The sequence below is a fragment of the Dreissena polymorpha genome, chromosome 12, assembly GCF_020536995.1.
Source record: "Dreissena polymorpha isolate Duluth1 chromosome 12, UMN_Dpol_1.0, whole genome shotgun sequence".
In the NCBI taxonomy this organism is placed as follows: Eukaryota; Metazoa; Mollusca; class Bivalvia; order Myida; family Dreissenidae; genus Dreissena; species Dreissena polymorpha.
In genome coordinates, this window is record NC_068366.1 from 29,818,028 (window position 1) to 29,844,474 (window position 26,447).

At 33.3% G+C, this 26,447-nt stretch overlaps 1 protein-coding gene across 2 annotated transcripts; it reads left to right on the forward strand.

The window, feature by feature from the left end:
- The first annotated feature begins 16,531 nt into the window (after nt 1–16,531).
- On the forward strand, nt 16,532–21,082 carry LOC127852755 (uncharacterized). 2 transcript variants are annotated; one of them, XM_052386716.1, is made up of 6 exons: nt 16,532–16,651; nt 19,326–19,422; nt 19,783–19,973; nt 20,466–20,562; nt 20,749–20,788; nt 20,923–21,082. In XM_052386716.1, the coding sequence occupies exons 1-5, from the start codon at nt 16,540–16,542 to the stop codon at nt 20,753–20,755; spliced, it is 504 nt and encodes a 167-aa protein (XP_052242676.1). In that variant the 5' UTR covers nt 16,532–16,539; the 3' UTR covers nt 20,756–20,788; nt 20,923–21,082. The 2 variants fall into 2 exon arrangements, with proteins under 2 accessions (XP_052242676.1, XP_052242675.1); XM_052386715.1 differs by lacking the exon at nt 20,923–21,082 and having other exon boundaries at nt 20,749–20,845.
- The last annotated feature ends 5,365 nt before the right edge of the window (nt 21,083–26,447 follow it).

A 26,447-nucleotide genomic window follows, 5' to 3' on the forward strand; every position in this document is an offset into this window, starting at 1 on the left:
TATCATATCATATAAGCAGGGGGGCACGCGTATACGGGAGCTTACCGCGTTTAAGTGAGAAAGCTGTTGCAAAACTTCAAAGATGCCGTCGTTTAAGGGTTTTTCGTGAAGGGGTAGCGGATATTTTCACCCGGTAAGCCAGTTTATATTTATATTTCTTTTAAATGAATAAGCCCTTTCGGCTCTACGGTGTTTGTGCTCCCCTCGGTTTTTTCTTTCAAAACCGTAGACGTCGTAATAAAAAAGTTATTGAAGCAAAACCGTCGACAAATTTGTTGTTTAATTTCTTGACCTTCGAGATGTTGGATGTTCAAATATCATTTTCTCTCATAATAAACAGTTTTCGTGCATGTGTACAGTAAAATATAACATAAATCACGAATATTTTATTATCTCGACGCGTTGTTATGTCTATTAATTCATTTAATGCCGAATTATAACCGGTTAACCCCCATTTTAGGAACTAAACTTCCTTTTAAGCACATTTTTGGACCTGACTTCCAAATGATTAACAGCTCTTTTCTATGTTACAAGGTTTTATGCGAAATAACTTTCGTGAATGAATTCCGCATTGGTGCGAATGTCTCGGAAAACATTTTCACAGTTTTCTTTTTTCTATTAATTGTTTTATTATTAATTTGTACTATTATATGTTTTATCGCGTACTTAACGCTAACATTTAGTGTGTGTAATATAAGACATTCGACGGTATTATAAACACAGTGTAATTCTTACCTGTTTATTTTAGCACATATGGACATACTTATGTTTGAATATGCATCCAACGGAATACTATGCTTACTATTTCCAGATATCAAGACGCCAGTTATATATGTTGAGGATTCCAAGATTAAAAAAGACAGCGTAACGAAGTGTGTACCGCTCTAGAATGCGGTAGGTACATGAAAACCCACCAATCAAACAAAAACGATTACGTCGAAGTACCTTGCCAAACAATCACATATACGTGCAATAAAAGTGTAATGAAAAACAGAAGAGGGTAAAGCCGGTTTGATACTAGTATAAGGTTAATGTTACCAAATACTGCCATTGTTGCGATACGGAATATATGAAGCAATTTGGAATACCTGACATCTGCTTAGAAGATGCATATCGGTGGATGTTTTTTTTATGATACTTAAATATGAATTGTTTATTTAATACAATGACATTTGACGCGTTTTACCATAACGATACTGATACATGTATGTGACTTTGATGTGACACATTTTGGACGCCCTTCTTTTAAACCAGTTCTGAGTTGGTCACTATATTATAATCGCAAAAAGTGAATTCGTAGTGGATAGAAAGATTTGTGCAAATGCATTACACGATAAGATTTCAGTAGAAGTGATCAATATAATTTTTATACATGTATGTATTTTCTCTTTTATACCTATGTAAATACATATTATTTATGACGGTTGTATTGAGGGAATAAAGTATTGGTTCACTTAGAAAGATGATTTTGTTTGTTCCTAACATTGCCTTCTAATCGTAAGTAATGTTAATATGTCAAATGCCAAACGAATTATATCCGACCCAAATCTTTTTTTATCATGTATGTAAGTGCTGAATACAATTGAAAATTTATGCAGAGACATCGTAGAAAGAAATGACGTAACACAGATAATGGTTTATTTTCATAACAAAGTGATAAACTAGCATCATTACATATACGGAATAAAACGTGGAAGTAAGTAGCACTCATATCAATTATATGTCAGACGTGTCTAGGTAGACTTTATAAATAAAACAAAAACACTACAAACATCAGCCGTACATGTTTTATTATGTTCGTGTTTTTTATTTGCTGTTTTAGTCCGGCTCTGTTGAAAGATTCTTTCTTGCATATTCTACATTTAAACTCATGTGGTCCATGAATGGGGCATGATATCTCAATCCTCCCCTAATGTAAAATTCCTCATTACATATACTGCAACGAAAGATTCACTTATTTTCGCCCTTTGACCTGCGTCATCTGAAAAGACGGTAAAAGAATGGTTAAAAAAAGTTCATAGCAGAATAAGGTCGACACGTCATAAAATACATGAAATTAATTATAATATAACTGGAAGATAAACGTTCTATTATCTCGTACATCAGCCACCACACAACCCATCTTCTTGAAAATAGGTGAATTGATTCAATTGGTCGGCAGGTTTTTCGAACAGCATTATTATTCTACAGTAAGTAACGTGATTAAGAAAACACTTCTATTGCACCACGTAACATGCTATAAAACTATAATATTGAAGTACACATATACACTTATTTAAGATGGGTAGGTATATCATGTCAAGCTCTTTTACATATGAAAGAGCTGTTTGACATTTGGAAGGCAGATCCCAAAATGTGCTTAAAAGAAAGTCAGTTCCAAATAAGGGGGTTAAACCAATAATGTTTGCCAATAAATTAATTATCAGTGACAAAACGGCGTCGGTAAAATGAAATAATCATGATTTTATTGATTTTTTTCTGTTCACGTGTGTCAATACTGTGTATTATAAGAATAAATGATATTTTTACATCCAATTTCTCGAACGTCCGTAAGTAGACAACAGATTTGTTGACGGTTTTCCTTCAATAACTTTTTTATCCCGACGTCTACGATCTTGAAACAAAAAACCGAAGGAAGCACACACACCGGAGAGCCGAAACGGCGTATTCATTTAAAATAAGTATAAATACAAAGGGGCTTACCGGGTGAAAATATCCTCCCTTCCTTTAAGAAAATCCAACAAACGACGCCATCTTTGAAGTTTCGCAACAACTTTCTCACTTAAACGCGGTAAGCTCCCGTATACGCGTGCCCCCCTGATAAGCATATATTAGAATAAACAGTAATGGCAATCAAATATCGATGCTTGATACCTTAGTTCCTACAGATACATGTGAGTTTTTTTTACTTTTAACCAAACCATAATAACGCAATCAAATACAAACTAAAGATGAAAACTATATGACAAATATCAAAACAATTACACACAAAATAAAATGAAGACGTTTTGTTGACAACAACATTTTTTGCGCATCAAATAAGTTTGTTATTAATCTTTAATGGGTCAATCTAAGCACAACACCATAAAAAAGGTTAGTACGTTGTATTTATGGCATCAGACCACGTCACGTCTATTAAAAACGACATTTCACTTCGAATTCCTTTTACCATTGGGACCAACAAAACTTTTGCACATTATAATCGAACGAGTGAATATATATCTTGCCAAACGTAAAGTAAGTTCCTGTATAATTTTGGGAATATAATGCGTTTTATTTATTGGTTTAACATGCCGGAGTATGTACATGGTTATATTAACAAAGAGGGAATCATATTGAAAACAGACATTCTTTTACAATCGGATAACACAATAATGAGTTTGAGAGGTAAGTTTATGGAAATTATTTTATCAATGTTGTTCAAAATGTTATAAAATATATTCAAGAGTGTGTTATTATTATGTAGTAGAGATGCACAGACAAAAACTATTCATGTTCAAATGTTATTTCGTCGAATTGAAATGTCTGTTAACAGGGACCTACCCTACGCAAGGAAAGTACGATGTAGACAAATATGGCAAATATACTGAAGTCATTCGGTATTTGTGTTCCACAATTCTGGACTGCGAGAGATATAACACTAGATATAAGAGTATTAAATATTTTGAGTATAGGCAATATCTCAATACAAATGTGTTTAATTTGTGTCGATATTAATAGCGAAACAAAATGCATGCAAGTATAGATTATACTGGTGCAAATATCTCATACATAGCTACTTATAATTTACCATTGCATATTCGGTACAAATATTCAAAGTAATTATGTTAAACTTTATGTACACTTTCAGTATGTTGAATCTCTCTGCATAATTTACAATGACAACAGTATTTTATGATTTTATGATATACCAAGTGACCATGCCATGTTATTTCTTTTTACAATCAGAAACAAATTGAATGAAACTGAAATTTCGTAAAGTAATTAAAATTCAAACAATATTTTAATTACATTCGATATTTGAAAAAAATATAAAACTATAAAGGTAATTCCATTGTGTAAACAGCACTTATTTAGAATATTTCTATATAAAAACATATGTGCGTTGCTTTAATTATTTGTGTTTCATTTGAAATGCGAAATCTAAGCTCACGCTCAACGATGTGAACATATATTACAATATCTACGATAATAAGTTTAATTAACGAACTTAAAACGTTCATTTATTATGTACTTATATTGCCTATACACGTTACATAATACGTATGCATTCAAAGTATATTTGTGATCAAAAGCCTAACTGTATTTATAAAACAAAATACTTTTCAAACACACAAGCAGACGGACGGACGGTCAAACGCATCCGCAAGTACCTCGTTATCATCGTCAGAGCGGCTTGATCCGCTATTCTTTGACAGCTTGGACCCGCTGGAATACGGGTCTTCAGGCTGTTCATAACCTATACGGATCTGGGGAACGCTACTTTTGCCGTGACTTTCGCGACATTGGCGCTTCTCTTCACGTTCGCGTTCTTTGCGTTCCATGGCAAGGCGGTTCTTTTTTTTTGCCTCGTTTTCCTTTCTTAGCTCCTCGTCTCGTTCTTGTTTTTTGTTCTCGATCTTTTTCGCTTTCGCAATTTCTTGCTGGCGTAATTTTTCGTCATCCGTGTCCTTTCGCTTGTTTCTACTCCTATCACTCTCGCTATTCTACGAAAGTGTTTTCGTTTGCACTACCACATCCATGTATTTATGTGGATCTCTGATCCCCGTATCTAGCTGATCGTAACTCGAATTGATATTTCGAGGAACTGCGACTGTAACAGACTATTTTCTTTCTAAAGAGATATGGACATGTCGCAATATTTTATATAGCTTGCCGATATATTACATTTAATGACTTTAACATGATACGCTAGGAATAAGTACAGAGAAAATACTTATATAAAATAAAGATCTGAAATGGGAAAAGTTTTTGTTCTATATTTCGGTATGAATACATTCCTGTAAATTGTTTGTACCTTTGATGTAATGAATGATTTAGAAATAATTATATATTATTAAAATTACACTTTAAATTAAGAACAGTACATATTTAAGTAACGACTTGACATGCTATGCCGTGTTTTTCGTAATATAAAGAAAACAAAATGTTTTACAAGAATGAGCCGTTTTTATTTATTGAATAATGAATTTTTGACGGACCATTAATGCTACGAAGTTATACCAATGACATAAGTGACGCGATTCTTTTTGGTCTGTGCAAAGCATTATCTAAAGAGACCAGACTCATTTACTAATGAGTTCTTATGATCATGGCTCCAACCGCCTCAAATTCACGAATATTCATATCTGACCCAGCGACTACCATTGACAATGTTTATGAGAGTAGGCTCAGCTGTGAAAGATGTGCAGGTTGTTATCTTTGTCTGCATTTTCTTGAGATCAGAAGAATCTCTTTGATGGACATTACCTGCAAATGCATCAGCCAACACCCAGTGAGATCCGTATTGATCAATATCGTATCCATGCTAACCGTAAGCTGAATATTCAGCCCTACTGATCTTGTATTTGAGGTCCGTGAAAGTTCAAGTTCATTTATTTTCTTCTTTGTAGCCGTCTCGAGTTTGATTAGCAACATCAGAACATGTAGCATCTGCTAGCGTCGTCTCTGTCCTATGAAGGGAAGAGTAAAACAACTAGTGTAATTTCGGCTGTAAGCTGGCCGTGTAAGCATTTTGCAACAAGAAGATGACCGCTCTTGCCAGCGTTCCCTGTAATCCCCATTCACAGTCTCAAGTAAGTTTGTTAAACCGGCTTCTTCGTATGGCCTACAACAAGTTAATTAGGTATTTATACACCTCGACATTGAAACAATGTGTTTTCATGCAACAGCTGTTTAGCGTTTCAGTGCTGATTTCGGCAGCCGTACTACACAAGGGTTGGTCAAATTTTACTCTCGTATGAAGATTGTGCTTCATAGCAAGATTGCAAACAAAGTATAATGATGACGAATGCACGATTGTCCCCGGAGAATATATTGATCATAGGCAATAATTTGGCAGACAACTTCCCAGGGTGCTGGTTCCTCTGAAAAAGGATATGCTTCATTCCTTGCAAATTCGGTGTTGCCTGTCTGAAACTGAAGAACACCTTCCACAAAATATCAATTCTATTGTCAAAATTCAGAAATCGCGGCAGGTCCAAGCTATGGTGTTTGACATAACAACCTTCACGATGAGTCAAACGTTATGGACTTCGCTTTGTGTCGGGGGCCATTTTAGACGTCTTGATAAATTTCGTTTTAATATAATACACTTACACTATGTCTAATTATTTTTAAGTGTTCTTTGCCCCCTGAAACCTGGGTATAGACACTTAAATTATTGCATTTGCTCGGATAGTAATCTTGGTGGCCATCTTAAATTAATAAACTTTCCGGAGGTTCGATTTTGGTAAACTTTTGATGTTATAAAATACATTTTACCCTACTAGGATCAGTTAAAATACCTGTTGTAGGAATTGTTTGGTGGTGTATAGTTTGTTCATACTATTACTTGACTAATATGACAATTCAGAACAAAATATGAAACACATCGAATACAAGAATTATCAGCAAGATTATGTACACCTTGCTTACTTTTATCTATTTAAGTATACCCATGCAAAAGTGCACTGTATATGTTTCAATGTAAGCTACGAGGAAGTGATGTGTTACGAAAACGCAATAAATAAAACTTAAATAACAGAACAAATATGACAGTCGGTGTTCAATACTGCTTAAGGTTTGGTTTTATGCTACATAATACTAATACATGTATGCCCAAAGTAGGTGGTTTAAGTTTAACAAAACGATCGGTATGGTAACGTATGTACTGCAAATATGTGCTCACTACGTTGGTTCAAAGGTTCTAAAGAAAATTGGATTTCCGGGCCCGCAAATGTACTTTTTATAAGCTAAAGTGTGTGTACATATGCTATTCGGAACAATGAGTATATCGCTGTAGGATTGAAATGCTAATGAATGGCCCTTCTGTTAAAAAAGAAAGACATTTAAGGTCCTGTTATTAATTTGAAACTGAAACGATATTGAAAAAAGACACACAGGAAAATGCTCGATAAAACAATGTCATTTAACATCCTGTAAGCACAAAACAAACTTAAACGCTATTCAGCGAACATGTTGGTTACTTTGCTGGTGACGCTTCTTCACCAGAATTTAATTTGATTTAAACTAGGCATGACAAAACGCTATTACGGCCGTTGTGATGGCTTTTATATGGTGCAGTGAATATTATTTAAAGCAATTAATACCAATATAAGTAATAGTTTTCTCTAACAACTATATACATAGATCCAAAATAAGAAATTTAAATAAACATATACATATATTCATATAATTTGATTACCTCACCCATTTTACTAAAATAATCAAAACGATTATAGTTGATATATCAATAATTAATGATTGCAGAGTAGTAGTATGTTATGCAACTATTAAACGGATATTCTTGTCAGAGATGCTTGTTAATAGGTTGTATACGACTGACATTTGCTCAGGTAAGAGTGAGCTTAAGTATTTTTACGTGCGCTCTCGTCTCAGAAAAGAACACACACGGTCATTTTTTACCGTCGAAAACTGATCATTGTCTAGAAATAATGAACAATAAAAAAACAGTATATATGCACGTGTGTAAAATGTATTTCATAGAAGTATACTTCATTAAATTTTGGGATTTTTAGAACATGCGTTTGCATAACACTTGACCCGTGGATCTAAAATCAAAATATTTGGCCCTGCATGTAATATTTACTCAACGATTTACTCAAAAAATGATTAACAGAAAGTGCTGCCGAAACGGGTCTTTGCACCTATAAATCGTGATGTACATTAATTGATTATGATAGTGTTGTAACGACCGATACGTTTGTGCCTCGTTAAGTATCAAATATTATATTTTAAAGGTGTCGATGCCAAGTTCAAGCCGATATGAAGTTTTTCAGACGTCGGGAAACAATGCTGAGCCTCCATATACAAGCATAGGCCATGTATAAAGTGCGACATTTAAAGACAAATAAACATCAAACCCAAATTCACGAAAAATAATCCACTTTATTGCAATTTGTTTAAAAAAGGATCATTCGTAAAATGACACGATATGAGCGGAAGTTAAAGGACAGTGCAATCTTCACATAACAAGCCACCACTATGAAGAATAGTAACGGGACACTATCGTATATCGTTTTTGATAAAATGTCATCTGTTTATATATACGTTATAATATGTATGAATTTATAATTTTAATTCGTAAATTTATTTTTAAGCGAACCATAACAAAAGAAAACGGAACATTTACTACCTTTTGCACGTTGCCTACCTAATTTTGAGATTGTATTGATGGTATAAACATAAACAATAGCACGACTTCCGGTTTCACAGAAACACAAGTGTGTATAAATGAGATTATTACAACTCATTTCCGTCATTTTTTTAATTCTTTCCTATTGTTAAATCATACACATCAATCGATGCATAAGCTTAATTATGAAATGGCATTGGAACATTTTAAAGCGCTATAGGGTCATATTTTTAATATGCTCCACGCGAAGACAATGAACATAACTACGAGTGTTCTGAAAAATTATTAATTAGTAATAAGTGATATATGTTTATTAAAGTAGATATATACAAAAGCTTGATTTTCTAATTATATATTAACAAAGGACCTGTTTTTTTAATTGCAATATCTTATTTCCCGGTGTCCGGTATAATCAAATAAATATAATTGGATTATTTTTTGCGTGGTAAATAATATCCATCCGCCCATTGAAGAGTTTTGTCTACGTCGGTTAACATCATTCAGCTCGAGGTGCGATATGTACTCTCCTCAACGGTCTATAATATTGTTATGATATACAGTATGTATTGAATGAAGATCGTGATTAAAAAAAGGAACAGCACGAGCTTTGTCGCTATTTTATTGACTTTGAGATTATTTATCGCCCGTTTTTACTAGTAACTTACTTTGGAACAGAACTGTGCATTCTGCAATTCTTGTAAACGATGAGTTCTGCCTGTGTATTGCTTAAATTAAAAACATCAACACATATTTTTTAGATTGTATTTGATCACTAGTAGATAACTTTTGTAAACATGTATGGATATTTTATCATAATTATCATGGCCTACTTTAGACTGTTTTCGGATGTCAGCCATGATGTCCAACTTTTTATTAAAGGGACCGTCAACCACGAATGACGAAAAAAGAAAAGTTCTAAAATACCGTATTTGTTTACAATTATTAGTTTATATTTATTAAAATATTACGACTGGTATATTACATTACTTGAAAAAAAAGTTGTTAAGTTTTCATATTTTCATATATTCGGTAATAAATTTTACTGGGTATGTGTATCAGGTAACTACCAGTTAACTTTAAATAACGCAAGTAGATTGAGCATCATCGTCATGTGGTAAACCCAGGAATGCAAATTGTGCATGCGTAGTGAATGGTTTATATTTTATTTATAAAATTATCAATCTACTTGCGTTATTTAAAGTTAACATCGCAAAATGTATAATCGAATATACTGAAAATATGAACTTTTTTCAAGTGATGTAATATACCAGTCGTGATATGTTAAGAGAAGCACCAAAACAACGCAAAAACACCCACCAAAATCACAACAACATGGATTACTATTGTCATATGTGTCGATTTAACCATTAAAATACATCTGAGTAAAGAAACTGATATGTTTTCAACTTCATGCGGATAACCATGCAATGATTTATAAATCTATAATGATATCGTGTTAGTTGTGTATGTTAAAGACAAATAACTATCTAAATAATAAACCTATGTATGTTTTTGAAAATACTATCACCAACGCTGCATAAAGGATAACCGCCTTACTGTGTTAATTATTTTTACATAGTAGTAAAATTGTTCTAGACAAGGAAATATTTACATAATTGTTTGTAAACGTAATGCGCACTACTCTTTTCTTCCACCAGAGTAATAGTAGGTTAATAATAGGTTAACAAGAGACAAGCGTGCCAGTGGACTTATTGTGGCTTCTGTGACACAAACACATTTTATCAGACATAGGTAAGTTAAATGTTTATTATAATGAGAAAAAAAAACGATATGAAACAATATATTTGAATATTTAAGTAATTCATAAGGCCGCGCATGTCCTTTTGGGCGCATACAAGTTTTAAAAAAGTTCAAATTTATAAACATTATCATTGTTTAAATTACAACACTTCCTAATCAAGCAAATTATGTATGAACAATAAAATGTATAAAAATTATCAAACATGTTTAAAACAAAATAAAACTATATTATTGTAGATAAGATGCGTTGTTTTAATAAACATTACTTCGCCCCATTGGTGAAAAAGGTAGCATTTGTCTAATAATTTCAATGTTACATGGTACCTTTTTGCACCAAGATGGCGACTATATATACGCTATTATATGCAGTAATAGCAAAATTTATACACAGAAAAGCTCTTGATGGTTTGCATACATTCGTGTTTTCTCATTATGAAGTTTAGCAAATTAAATCAGTACTTACTTTGATGTATATGGCCTGGATAAATATGCCTTTTTTTATTATGTGGACAGTTCATTTTACAGATACTTTGTATCTCCATGCACAAAGATGATGGTACTTCTGTACCAACTCATTATTTAACGGAGTACCATAGTATTAACACAGTCATAGGGATTTCCCACGACTATGTTTTTATGAAAGCACCAGATTTCAACGGTCTTTGCCTTTAAGCTTCAATATTGTGGGTCGTTATTTTATGGCCAAGGTCATATATTGGAGATCAAATGTTCAAATGTTCAAGAAGAGCGCTTTATATCAAAGAAGGATTTATTCCAAAATGTATCAGACCAGGACTTATTTCTAAATATGTTGGCATATTTGACCGGCGGTTTGTTGTTAAAAAGATTGAATTAAACAAGGTAAACGCCATATTAGAACTTTGAAAATGAAAATACAATGAAAAGAATATTGAATTGCCAACATTTATCTACTTGGCAAGTTTTAGGTTATGTATTCACACTATACAATCATTATTATAAACGTTATCAGTCAATACTCGCCACTGGTCACAGTCACTTTTAAGTTATTTGTTGAATAAGCATTTTAATTGTACACAATAAGCAACTCAATGTTACCCTAAATAAATGTTTGTTTCGAGCATAAACGATAAGTGACTAGTTTGTCTAACAAGGTAGCATTTTAAGAATTGTATAACTAATTTGTGATAGCACGTTGTAATATCATAAAAAACGAAGTATATTCCGGTACATGTTCTATACAGAAAATTAATAGAAGTCCGTGATGATCATCGTTAGATAATTACAATTAAGTCATTACCAAAATACTAGTAAGGCCCATAAAAGCTCTAACCTGCCCAAGCATTTATCGCTTCATGAGACTGTGAGTGGTTCAGAAGCAGACGTTTACCTCAAATATAATTTAATACCAAACTGTCCTCACAATAAAGTGTATTCATGTTGTATTTTGTTTCTACTCATCCACAACAGATTATCTTTAAACAAAATTAACAGTGGAACTAATGCATGCTTCACGATTACCGCATAGTCAAAAAATGGATCATTTGAAAAGCAATAAATAGCATGAAGGCAATCATTATATAAAAGATAATCGGACCGAAACGACCAAACACTATTAACAATTAAGAAAAAAATACTTTTAAGGGAAACAACATGTATAAGCTTAAACACGAGGTGTTCAAAAAGAGGAAAGAGTCATTATATGCCAATTGCCTTAATATATTACACTATTCCTAAAGAGAAAGCATTGGTGATATCATAAACCGTTATTAAAATGCTAATTCAATAACTTATATATTATTGATTTTGTATATAGTTTTCTGTATTAAAAATCATTGACTATAGCTTATCATTTGATACGGAATATAAGTCATATAAACACATGCGTTTCGAAATCAATACAAAACGAACGACTGTCGTAACTACGATTGATTGCAACATGAATTTATACTACACAGGAAATAACCTAACACTTACATTGATTATTTAATACTTTTATGGAATTTTATTGCAGAATTTACAATCGTTAGGCCGCTTCACAAACACCAAACATATTGATAGCAGCCATGGTACGTTACGTGTTTCATTAATTATCAGTTTGCATTTAAAAGGAGTGCATATTAATTTCTATTTATATCTATTTTAAGTGCCTACTAGTAGTTTTAACAATTCCCTTTCCACACATTTGTGTTTCGTAATCAGGGGTTAACGTTTGAAGGTACACATCATCCTCCAAAAAAGGTATGCTCATCGGCGAGTTTAAAAATAGTTGACTTATTACTTTTAACGTTAGATAATTCTAAACTGACTGTATGCGTATTTTCTGACAGGAGTCAGGGAATTGCAGGAGTATTGAAAATGTCGTTGTTTTGCTCAAAACACTCATTCGTTATGAATTTTAGAAGGCATGTTCCTGTAATATGACTTTTATAATGATTTATATGTTTATAGCCCAATTTATAATTTCCGCTTCGGTCGCCATCTGAATGTGAGTGCGTGTGATATTTTAAAGTAAATGCTGGCGTACGGTGTTTATAATTTTGCCTTCGCCTGAACGCAATAGGTTACTCCTAAGATCGTCATGGACGTTGTAGCAATGCATTAGGAAGATGAACAACATCCGTTGTATTGACGTCATGTAAACAAGATGAATCGGCTCTCGATGTATTTATAAATATGTCCATATATGAAATATGTAAACGATTTTTAGCGTTCATGGCGCACTTGACAAATCATTTTGTTGTAATCACAAATATCTTTATTTCGTTTGCAACACTTCCACCCCTCTAATGCATCATTTCAATTCCCTGACGTTTTGGTGGGGTTTCCGCTACGATTATGACGGTTGCATCGAGATCTGTATATGTAGCTTTGCAAACATGTCTTTCATTCTTAAACTCAAGCTTATCACGATCAGCGTGACTAATATCATCATCTTTCTTTTTCTTCCTCGCCGTCTTCATTATTAACAACATCAGTAGAAACAGAAACAATACAAAATAAAACATTTCTTCTGACATGAAATAGACACATAAAGACGATGCACATGAAATGCTTGTTTTGATAATGCCTAGACGAAGCCTGCAAGTAGCAGCTTGTTTACTGAAACGAAATCTTCATATAGTGTAGACAGGGTAGATCCTTCTTCGTTCCAAAATGTGTTATTAGTTGCTTTGAATGCTCTTAAAGCATCAGGAAAGCAATCAATCGATTCCAGGGACAGTGAACCTACACCAACTTTAATACACGTTAAAAGCCCGTATAATGCTCGAATACCGACCAGTAACAAAGCTATCTTTCCGGATGAAAGCATGATTTTATTTTCAACAATTTATGAAAACGACGACAAGCGCCGCTTGACTTTCCCACACATGTATGGAACACGTGTTTGAGAACATATTTCCGTTACAAAGCCAATTTTATAGTATGTACATTACCTTCAAGGTATATTTTGGAGCATTGCGTGTAGAGTTTAACTATTTTCTTTGAAGACATGCAACGTTACATTTTCTTCGGCTCGAGGCGCAACATAGCTCCTCTGCTCTTACGAAGACGAGAATTTAAAAGTATTTTCAGTTTAATAATATTGAGGATGTGAAAGCTATCAGAATACTGCTGTGTGAAGGGCCATAAAAAAGGAATATACATTTGAAAAATTCTTTGAAAATAAAACGATCATGCTGATGCGGATGCCGATTATCGTGATGCTGCTGATGCTGCTGCTTATGATGAAAATGAAGATGAAGATGAAAAGGAAGGAGAAGAAGAAGAAAAACAAGAAGGAGAAGATGATGATGATAATGATGATGATGATGATGATGATGATGATGATGATGATGATGATGATGATGATGATGATGATGATGATGATGATGATGATGATGATGATGATGATGATGATGATGATGATGATGATATAAATAGAACAGCTTTTATCATAAAAGTTTATGCAAACTTTACAAGTTGTTTCATACTGCCATTTCACCATATCTCTATGAACTCAAGAGACCTTGTTTTTATTATCATTTCAATACTTATGGTAACCAACTTACATCTTCAACATTTCTTTTTACCGAGAGAGGTGTTAACTTGTTAACAAAACGCTTTCATTTTTTGTAGAATGTACGGATGTCAGTTCACACAAAACAAAGCCATTTACGAGTAATCGTAGTTGCAATCGTAAGTAAAATTTACCTGATATCATGAAACAAAATTGTAAATCGTTTTTACATATTAAGTATTAAATATTTGTCTCATCCTTAGATTAACAACCAACGTCAAAAATAAAAGTTTGTTTTACAAATGATCGTGTATCTATTATCGATACTTAAAAGATTTTTCTCAATTTGTACGAGTTTGTTTAATACATTTATAAAAGAGAGTGCGCTGTTAATTTTTCAACATTCGCGTTCACATGTGTTTTCTCTTTCAGATCATTAATGTACAACGTGTGGTTTCTGTTTCTCAAAAATGCCGCTGGGCATGCACATTGCAGGTACTGATGTTTTCAATGTTTTATGTTTTCCTACAGTCGTTTACATATTTATATACATTACATTAAGATTTGAATGATCATGACTATAACATTACATGACATGTGATAGATATGTATTTCATTCAATTCACATAACATTTTACCGTTTAATGGAAGTAAGGTTATAATGAAAGAACAAACATGTGTTAAGAAGGACTCTAGCGTGCTTTATTAAAGCAGCATCCGGCAAAAACAGTTAACATAACTATATTAAAATATTGTATTGTTCTTATAATTTATTAGTTTAATGGGAATGAAATCATTCAATATAATATATAGATATAGATATAGATAGAGCCTTTCTGTTTTTTATATTGATCTTGTCTTAATAACATCTGTACAAACTATATCTGATATTTCGCTTTTCCAATCACAATCTTTTATTACTATCACTCAATAAACTTGTGGAAAAATATCAATAATTACGCATATGTATGCTTTTACGCACCTCAATTACTTAACCAGTACCATACGTACATAATACCATGCAAATAGCTAGCGTTAAACTGCTAACAACAATACACGCGTTTTTTTCCGCAGTGTTCGGTCCTATTTGTAACTTATTGTCATCATTGTGTGTATACTTTTACATATTTTAAAGATTTTTTCAACATAATAATACAAATAAAATAACAAAATGACATTAATAAGATGTACGATCCACTCTCCGGACACCGAAAGCACTTTCCGCGGGAAGGGGTCATTTCCTCTCTTTCGTCAAACTGCTTCGGGCGCCATGAATAATGCTGAAATTAACATTATCCATACTTTGACAAATAAGCAATTGATGGAAATACTGACGAAGATTTCAACCATTTGATATTGTTATTGACGAGTTCTATGCCGAATACATGTGGGAAGGTTGAAATATATCAGTTTCATTTTTGTATTTTCAAACATAATCATTAACATTCCATGCGGTCGCTTTGACTGAGTATTAATAAGCACGTATAATATCTTAAACCAAAAATGCAAATTACAAAAATATATCGCATAAGCTATTTCTCTTCGTATTTGATCAATTATAGGGCAACGCTCCTTTTTCAAGTCAATGGTGTCCGAAACCCCAAAGTTGTGATTGGGAATGTGCGGCTTATAGAATGAACTGTGCTGGAAGCCTGCAGTTTCACTGTGCTCGGTGGGCTAGCAGGGACGGCTTTTTAAGCGTCTGTGCGGAACCAATTACATGTTCGATAGGTAAACATGTAACATGTATTCATTTATAGTGCACAGTGAACAAAAATTGTTAAACTTTAACTTTAATAAATGCATTTTTATTATCTTATTTAATACATCATAAGGACATATTGAATTCTTCTAAAATACGAGTGGCTACGCTTGATAAACACAATTAAAAAATCTAAACTATTTTAATGTGTGTAGGTGCGTCGGTTTTGATTTTAAAATAAATATAACCTATTAAGTGATACAATTGAATAGTTTCACGGTTATTTTTTTTACTGTAATCGTTCTTAAACTATCCGTATTTCTCATTGCCATGTATGTTGGTATATTTAAATATTTCTGCAATATCATTCTGACGTGTAAGTGTTCCAACAAGAAATTAATATTTATTGTTATTTTGTAGTGAATGCCTGTTTGCTCTGTCTTTATCCCACACTCTAGTTTGTGTCATTAACTTTTATTTTTAGAATAGTGTAATTTATATTTATTACAGGAGAGGAACACACAATAGTAGCTGACGGTTTTAATTTAGCTATACATTGCCGTCCCTGTCATGACAAAAGGTTTTACAATCCTCAACATATAATATCTTCTTCCTACGCACAATGTGCTGAACTTAAGCATAACAAGTGTACGGAAGATATTCACAAAATTGATTGCGGACCGGAACGCGGAAAAGAAGCTTGGTACGAACAATCAGTTTCTGATGGTTTCTGTGGATGTGATGCACGAAAAGGTTTCGCACCAGTTGGTGGTCCACTGGAAAGTGAAGAGTATTGCTTTTATGATTCAAGCAAGTGTATGCGGAGCATATGCCCACCCGGAACAGAACTTTCGTTAAGTAAGACATACATTTATTTATCTTATATATATATATATATATATATATATATATATATATATATATATATATATATATATATATAATCAATAATAATAATGAGGGATATGCAATATTTTTATGTCTGTCTTTTTGTCTGTCTGTATGTATGTATGTATGTATGTCATTATGTCTGTCTGTCCACCCGCCCGTCCGCCCGTCCGCCAGTCCGTCCGCCCGCCCGCCCGCCCGCCCGACCGACCGACCGACCGACCGACCGCCCGCCCGCCCGCACGCCCGCCCGCCCGCACGCCCGCCCGCCCGTCCGTTTGTCTGTCTGTCTGTCTGTCTGTCAGCCTGCCTGTCTGTCTGTCTGTCTGTCTGTCTGTATGAATGTATGTCTGTTGTCTGTCTGTCTGTCTGTCTGTCTGTCTGTCTGTCTGTCTGTCTGTCTGTCTGTCTGTCTGTCTGTCTGTCTGTCTGTCTGTCTGTCTGTCTGTCTGTATGTCTGTCTGTCTGTCTGTCTGTCTGCCTGCCTGCCTGCCTGCCTGCCTGCCTGCCTGCCTGCCTGCCTGCCTGTCTGTCTGTCTGTCTGTCTGTCTGTCTGTCTGTCTGTCTGTCTGTCTGTCTGTTTGTCCGACTGTCCGACTTTCTCTCCCACTGTCTGTCCGACTGTCTTGTCTGTCTTGTCTGTCTTGTCTTTTTTGTCTGTCTGTCCGACTGTCTTGTATGTCTTTCTGTTCGTCTCTCTGTCTGTCCGTCTCTCTGTCTCTCTGTCTTTCTGTCCGTCTATCTGACTCTCCGTTTCTTCGTCTGCCTGCCTGTCTGCTTGTCTGTCTGTCTCTCCGTCTGCCTGCCTGCCTGTCTGCTTGCCTGTCTGTCTGTCTGTCGCTCTGCCTGTCTGTCTGTTTGTCTGTCTGTCTGTATGTCGTCTGTGTGTCGTCTGTGTGTATTTCGTCTGTCGTTTGCCTTCCCTCCTGCCTTCCCTCATGTCTGCCTGCTTGTCCGTCTGTGTTTGTGTCTTCCTGTCTGCCCCTTTGTTTGTGTGTATGTCTGTCTGCCTGTGCGTGTGGCTGTCTGTCTGTATTTAAAAAAAAGCAAACATTAAACAATCATATTTTGATAATTAAAATGCGACTAATCGTAAGCCTTATTCAATACTTTTATCTTAACAAAAATTAAAGACTTCACTTTATCTTACCATGTTTGTATACACTGGCTATACCCAGTCACATGTAGACCGTGTATTGACCATGTGTGGCAGTTGTGGTTCATATCATGTCAGTTAATTCATTCTCTCAAACGTCAAATGACATTACGGTATTTAGCATTAATTGCAGTTCAGCTAAGGTTATTGTCCTGAAATTAAATGCGGAGAAAACATGTACACGAAAATATACGTTAGTTACACGGTAAGATAAATTAGTGCTTCATACTGACCTAGCACGATTTGATATATAGTATTAAATGTGTATGATGTACTGATCTTTTTCATTATCATAAAATAAGACTAGACGTGTTCATTTCGATCTGAAAAAAACACGCACAGTCACTGATAATAATTTTTTTCGGCGTAAGCTGTATTAGGCCAGCTTTTCACCCTGACTTGACCTTTGTAAGTGTCCAATAATACTCAAATAAAATTTCCCGCGGCTAGGTACGAATGAATACACTTCATTTATCCCATTGGCTGATTTGAGTACAACACCAGAACATTGGAAACATATCCGCGTCTTTGTAACACTGTTTTACTGCATGAAACAATTTTATCTCTAATGAAAAGGCTCAATAGATAGAACAGTTTTACAATCAATTTTCGACATAAATACAGTTTGTGCGTTCACCTTTTATTTTCAGAGAATTACCAGCGTAAAAGCGATTATACTAAAGGCTATGTTGTCATATTTAGTACTTACTTGCATTGCATTTCAACCCGCGAGGTTTCGGGTCAATTCGCGGCCATTTGTGAAAGTCAGAGTTTATATACAGTTCATCACCGGAGTTCGCAGAAGGGGTTGCGATCATTGTGTTACACCGGTCTTACTGACAATAACGTAGTGACTGTAATGCATTGCATTCCAATCCGCAGGGTATCAAGGTCAGTTTGCGGTCAGTTGCAGAAATCTTTATATAAACGCCGTCTCGTAAACTTTGTGCACTTGAAGTCTGTTTTGATCAGGAAGATACTAAATAAAGATATTCGGCGATATTATTGTGGTATGTCAATCATCGATTTTTAATATGGTTTCAACATTTGCATGATAAGGACCAATTTTGATAAAATTAATTAGAAATATTTATCCATTTAGACCAGTTTATTTAGCATGAGCACAATAATTCACTATACTTTAATTATGCAATTAAATAAGATTCGAGTATTGCCGGCTGACCTATATGCACTCGTTTATTTTCATGTTTCTTGTGTTTTTCTATTCTGTAAATATAGATATCTGAGTAATAATATCACATAAAGCAAAATAAGCCACGAAATCTGGCGCAACACCCCGTAATTGATCTGCTTGTGATGTAGCTAAGAACTGCGCAGAAAAAAGGCATCCGCTACTTTTTATCTCATAGAGATAACTTTTGATCGTTCATAAACATCGACCACAATCAACGCCGTATATCTTTTTTAAAGATATTTCTTGTTAACTATTCAAACAACATTGCAATTGATTTTATCTTGCCAGATTATGTCTGCATTCCCCTTTGTCGAGAGGGATATGGTCGCACACAATTGTCGGACATATGCAGACCTTTGGAAGCACTGTCAAGACTTCAATCCGAGTTAGACGCTTTCATATATGGTTTTCTAGGATGTACTCTTTTAGAGACATTTACCGTTATACTTATAGTTTATAAATGATGAACTATGTTCTGATCCCATCAATTTAATTTACGTTGAATTATTATGTATGAACCCAATGAAGAAAACAATTCCGTGAATAGAAAGCTAGTATAAAAACTTTTACCCGATGCATGCAGATGTATGCCGGCTGTCAGAATCTATGATATAAAATCATACAAAAACAAAATACGTCTTAAACGGAAATGTGCAAGATAACTTATCTAGTTCAATAAACTAAGAACATGACGACGACTTTGACAAGAAAATGTTTAATCGTATATTGCTCAATCCATTTTCAGGTCTTGGACATCAATTTTTAAAATGGAAACAAGAGCTGCAGCTAACATTAGAAGTAAAACAAGTACAATGCCAACTAATACGTTCTCTCTTAATTACACATATTCACATGGAAACAGCAATGGAAACAAAACAACGTTGTCAGTATACACTTATCCAGTTACAGAAACAACTTTAAGCAAGGACGAAAAAGGTAGTTAGTGTCTTTTTTGTGTGTATGTTTTTAAACTTCGCGGACTATTTTAAGTAATTAAATTATCCATGCCCCCATTGAATAACTTTGGCACGATGCCTTACGATAAGTTAGCTTTTGTCATGATCGGCTATAATCATACCGCGTATGGGTCAATATTGTAGAAAAACTGAATGCATATATACTCTCAAACAATATATTGCATACCTGAGTTCCAAAATAAATAACTTTAAGCATATCTGCAATACACAAAAAAATTTAATGCAAAAAAATAGACAGATTAAAAGGCAAAACCATGATCAAACCGACTTTGTATGAGTTATTTAGTGAATGACAATACACAATGCCTTAACAAATTTCATTTTTCTAAATAAATAGATCTTAAAATAATATAAACATGTTCTAAACGCGAAAATGATCAAACAAATAAGATCCTTTGCTTTAAATACTTAAAACAAAAATTAATAAGTACTAAAATGACATCTATTTCAGAACCTAATGGTAACAATCCGCCATGGCTGTATATATCGATTGGTGTCTTCTGCTTCTTGGTTTTGGCTGGAAATCGCATGCACAGCTTTACACAGACGTATGCAAACAACGATAAAACGATTCCAAGCAGTATTTTTTCATAAACATATCGTTTATATTTTACCTTTTGTTTAATAAACATAAATTATGTCGACCAGATGTCTGAATTTTTCATGATTTAGCATTACATATGCCGCGTATCAATACGATTGTAGACTTGATACCTAGTGCTCTGGTGTTTCAGGATATAAAAATGCAATTGGTAGAATACCACAGCGACATGTGTAAGTTGAAGGTTGTCGAATATTTCAACGCTGCAAAAATTACACATTGTGTTTTTTTTACCGACTGAAATAATCTAGTATATACATTTTCAGAGAAAACAGTTAAAGTTGGTAAAATATTGTAACTTCTTTAGGTCTCCAACGCGTGCGGGAATTGGAATGCAAGACAGACAATTAACAGGTATAAGGATTGAGATGATGTCTTAAAATTGAAAAAAGCTACTAAAGTGAATTCGTATTAAATGCTCTTTGTTCGTTGTTTATATAATCTTTCAACATGTTTGCTATGTATCAACATATTCAATTGTTAAAGGTTTATTTAAACTAAATAATAAAACAACCGTTTAACATGTAATTAAAACTCAGTGAGTTCATTTTAATGATACAATAACATGTAAACATTATTTGCATCTGTAATGTGTCAACTGTACTAAAGATAACGATTTATATTTTCATACACACATTTAAATTCTGAAAAAATGCTCGCCTGTCTTCGACTCACAAGGTGTACACTATGACGAAATTGATGAATCAATGCCACCAAACTCGGCTGAGATGATAAGTGCTTTATACGCAGTTAAAATAAGCTTAAACGAAATAAATGTCCGCTGAATCTAGCGATGTTTGTCAAAGGGTTGTTTGCGATTGGTATTTTCTAAGGTAAGAGTGAGCTTAAGTATTTTCACGAGAGCTCGCGCCTCGGAAAAGAACACACACGGTCATTTTACCGCAATGTAAAAAACTGATCATTGTCTATACATAATGAACAATAAATAAACAGTACATATGCACGTGTGTAAAATGTATTTCATACAAGTATACTTCATTGAAGTTTGGGATTTTTAAAGCGTGAGTTCGCATTACACTTGACCCGTGGATCTAGAATTAAAATAGTTGGCCCTGCATATAATATTTATTCAACGATTTACTCAAAATATGATTAACAGGATGTGCTTCCGAAATGGGTCTTTACACCTATAAATCATGATGAACATTAATTGATTATGATAGTGTTGTAACGACCGATACGTTTGTGCCTCGTTATGTTTCAAATATTTTATTTTTAAGGTTTCGATGCCAAGCTCAAGACGATATGAAGATTTGCAGAGGTTGGGAAACAATGCTGAGCCTCCATATTCAAGCATAGGAAATGTTTAAAGTGCGAAATTTAAAGATAAATACACATCAAACCCAAATTCACGAAAAATAATCCACTGAAGAAATTAAACGAAATAAATAAAAGCTCAGACGGAATAAAATAAAAATGACTAAAGAAATAGATGGGACGTTGCAGTTCGGAAATTCCATCTGCATCAAAAACTTTAGTAAATGAATATTATATGTTTTTCGGTAAGTCTCATGTTAAAAATGATCTTTTATCATGATTATTTTCTTTTGTATAAACATCTTTCCATTAACTGTTATTTAAAGTTTGTTTTCAATTATGTATACTTGTTTTATTTTCTTAGTTTGTTTTAAATATTATTACTTTTTAGCCTTAACTGCCAGTGTTCTAGCGTCAATGAAGTTTATGGTATTGATTCATTGTTCAACGTACTCAATTTATTTGCTCTTTTTGACATAAAAACGGATTAACTTACCATACTGGTGCATTCATGAAATTGTAAAAGGCAGACATTGGTTTCATCATGGAAGTGCAAAGAAAAATCAAATGTTCGAGTCGCTTATAAGAATTGTTATAAATCAAAATGGACCTTTGAAGTATTCAAAATATAATTTGAACAGTAAAGCATTATAAATAATTTTCACACGTTTCTGATTCATTTATAACCATCAGTCATTTCGGCAATTATTTGCTGTTTATTTTGTTGACTCTAACATTTGACTATTTCTCTTCTCCTCTTCGCCTATGAAAATCAGAATATATTTGTAATGTTTAATGTTAAAAAAAACTTAATTTTACCGTATAGCGTAAAGGTTTTAAATGTTGATGTTTGGCATTAGAATTGCAACATTATTTCATTTCCGGTCGGTCCGGTGTCCGTTAGACGTTGCCAAAACCAATAATGACACACACACAAGAATGATCGAAATAAGGACACATGTTCTTGGTTAAAACTACAATATTAATGCAAATATCTCAAAATATTTCATTAGTCTTATCTGGTTATATCATCTGAGTACAAATCGTTAAAGTGTGACTTCATCAGACTCAGAAGATTTGCATTATAACTAATTTGTTGAATCAATTCCAGAAAGGTCGACTAACGTGGTTAGGGTGTAAACCGCATTTAACGCAAGTAAAATTGAAATAATTTAAATAAGGGAACTTAAAAGTAGACGGCCAAACCAAATCTGAAAATGTATCACCAATGGCAACCGTCTTTAGAGTTGCTATTTGTTTTCTTTCGGGTAACTAACGCGTGATATTTTTTATGAAAGGGTGACCTTAAATAGTTCCAGGAGATATTTCCCTTGCGCGCAGTAATTGGCGTAGAATATCTATAACGCAGCTTCATATTGGATTTCAATACCCATACATAAGGAAATATAAATGAGGGTGTGCAACATTTTGTGCTGTAGAGTATTACAATTAACAGAAGTATTGTTTGCGTGACCTCAAATACAACTTGAAGCTGTGTGTCAAAATGTATTTTTGGGGTTCTGCATATGAACAACTTATTGTTTTATCAAAATAGTACTAAGTAGAAATATGGAAGCGCCTCTTTAAACTTGTGAATCATAACAAACATTTATTGATTATATTTTTTCAAATTGTAAGTTTGATAATTTTAATGTTTAGTTAGAATAACGATAATGAACACACATTTTATGACGTATTTAAAGGTTTTGGCGACAAACTCAAGGCGAAATCAATTCTTGCACAGGTCGGTTTATACTGCTTAGTATCCGCATATGTCATAGGTAATGTATTGTAAATGGGACAAATCAGGCCCATTACACAAATATGAACTACTATTAATATTTATTAATGTGAAGCATTGTGAGTTGGTTATTGACAACTCCTGACCTATGATATACATTAAAAATAAAACAATACATGCAGAGGAAGATGAAGACATTGTCAGATTTTCATAAATTCGCCCGACATTGAATTTTAATGCCTTACTTTACAATTGTGTAAGACACTCGAACGTAATTTTGTATCACCCAACATTTTGTCCTTATTGTGTTTGTATACATACATATATAATTAAACCCGTATGTATTAAAATATATAGTACATGTTTAAATTATATATGGTTAACCCAAATAATAAATCTTTGGACAATCGGTAGGTAAAGCCTAGTTTTTAAGAACTGTACAAAACAGATGTTGGTTTGAACACACCACGCTTTTCAGTACCCACCTCTGTGTGTCTCCATTTTCCCATCTTTATCAAAATGTATGTTTTTGTTTCCCAGCTTTAACACAGCTGAAAACGAAAACAGAACGGATAGGATTTATCGTAAATCATTCGAAGTCATTTACTCTCAGTGTCGCAACATGAAAGTCATTTGTTGGGCATATTTCTGTTCTAACAATTTGTATATGAATTCGGTGAGTAAGGTAAGATATTATTTTTTTCTAAAAGGCTTGATTACAGATTTATCCAAAACATTCAGGGTATATTATTGTATACAGCCTTAAATCTACATGCACATTTAATTTGATCGTTATGAAACCCTTATTGCTGCTTTTTTCTAAAATTGCATGACGATGATATACATATTAAAACATATCATGTTATATGTCTTTGAAGGTTTTAAAAATAAGACGACGTGCGCTTTATGTTTTTTTTTGTTTAATTTCATAATTCCGAAAAAAGACAATTATATTGCAATACGTATATCAAAACATTGAGTAATTAACTGGTTACTTAATTAAAATATATTCGCTTATATTAATATGTGATTTGAATGTTGATGTTATGAGGTTAATTTGAATATTTACGCTTAATTATGGTGTTAATAACTCTGCACAAAATGAGTTTATGAGTCATTAACCCTCATTACTTTGCAATAACCATTTAAAGACAATGCCCACATTTTATATATGTGTGTATATCAGTTACGTATCTGTGTGATGTTTGAAATGGTTTGTGATGTGCCACACTTTTTGGAAATCGGTTCCTTTTCATTACTTAAAAACCATGTGCATTATTTAAGTGCAGCTGAAATCCAACATTGATTATATTTAAGTATACGTGATTCTGTTTAATACTAGCAGTGTATATTATTGCTATTCATTAAACAGTTAAATTAAAAACATATGCATATCAATTCCAGTAGCATAATATTCTGTGTAAGTTGTGGAAAACGTCAGCAATGTCATTTGATATACTGTGACGGGTGTTGGGCGAACTCTTACTTATGTATAATGCTCATATAGGGGATGCTTTTGGTAAACTAAAATTTAACGTTTAATTTGTTTTTCTTTGTCACTGGAAAAAGATTTAAATAGGGTATTTGAGATACTCAATTTAATCGATTAAATATGAATTTAACGTATACTCCGATCTGCAAAGCATCGCATATTTAACGTTATAAGCATGTGTACATTACATCGTTAAACATAAGCTTATAATTAACATTAAGATGTATATTTACTTACATCAGACATCAAATGTCTATGATAAAATCAACGCTTTGAGTCTGTAAATTATTCATTCAAAATACAATTTCAAAAATACATATACCGCCGTATTGTGAAAACGCACACCGTCTGTGTACAATGATTAATACTTAACGTCGACCTCCTTCTTACATTTTCACATTTTAGGTACAATAACGAATGCACGTGACTCACGGACATATTGACGCTCGATGTTATCACTAAATAAGCACATAATTCTATGGAAAAAACTAAGCTCACCACTGATCCCATGATTCTTAGGTTAGTCAAACAGAAATGGACATATACATTTAGCAGTACATTTCCTCATAAAAAGATAACAAATGCAGTAAACATAATAAATTTACTGTTAGTAAACCAATCATATAATCTCGTTCAGGAAATTAAAAATCCATTTTTAGAAAACTATTTTATGCAAAAAAAATTGAACATTTTTTCTGGTTAACTTTAATTTCGTTTTTTACATGAAGACGATTTTGTCATGAATGATAAGAACTAGTTTGTTATTTATCTTCAGATATGCATAAAATATACGCAACCATTTAGTATTTGCATGTACATAGTAACTCAAATTTGATTAAATAATTGATATTATGAAATCCAGATCAAATGTCGAAACAAGGTTTTATTTGGGAGAATTTAGCAAGGTTTCTTCATACGTCAAAACTAATTATAAATACTGAAAACTCTTGAAACTGGCAAATGTTTGGAAATGTGTATGTTTAAGTACGCTAAATTATATACAATACATTTAAACATCATAAATATTATACACTACAGTACAGCCTATTTAATAATGCGTTTCTTATAAAAATAAATATCAATCTTACTATTTTAGCCACATATAGGAGAAAACATAAATAATAGCAGTTCGAAAACACTCTTCAATGATATTATCCCTTTTGTTATCGGAAATAAATGGTTTTTAAAAACATGTCGGAGCATTTGTTGTGCTAAAACATAGCTAAACAATAGCACTAACTAATGTCATATTTTACAGAATACAGCCATACCGTCGACTCACATGTAAACTTTCGGCAATAGTTTCACACAAGTTTAATGG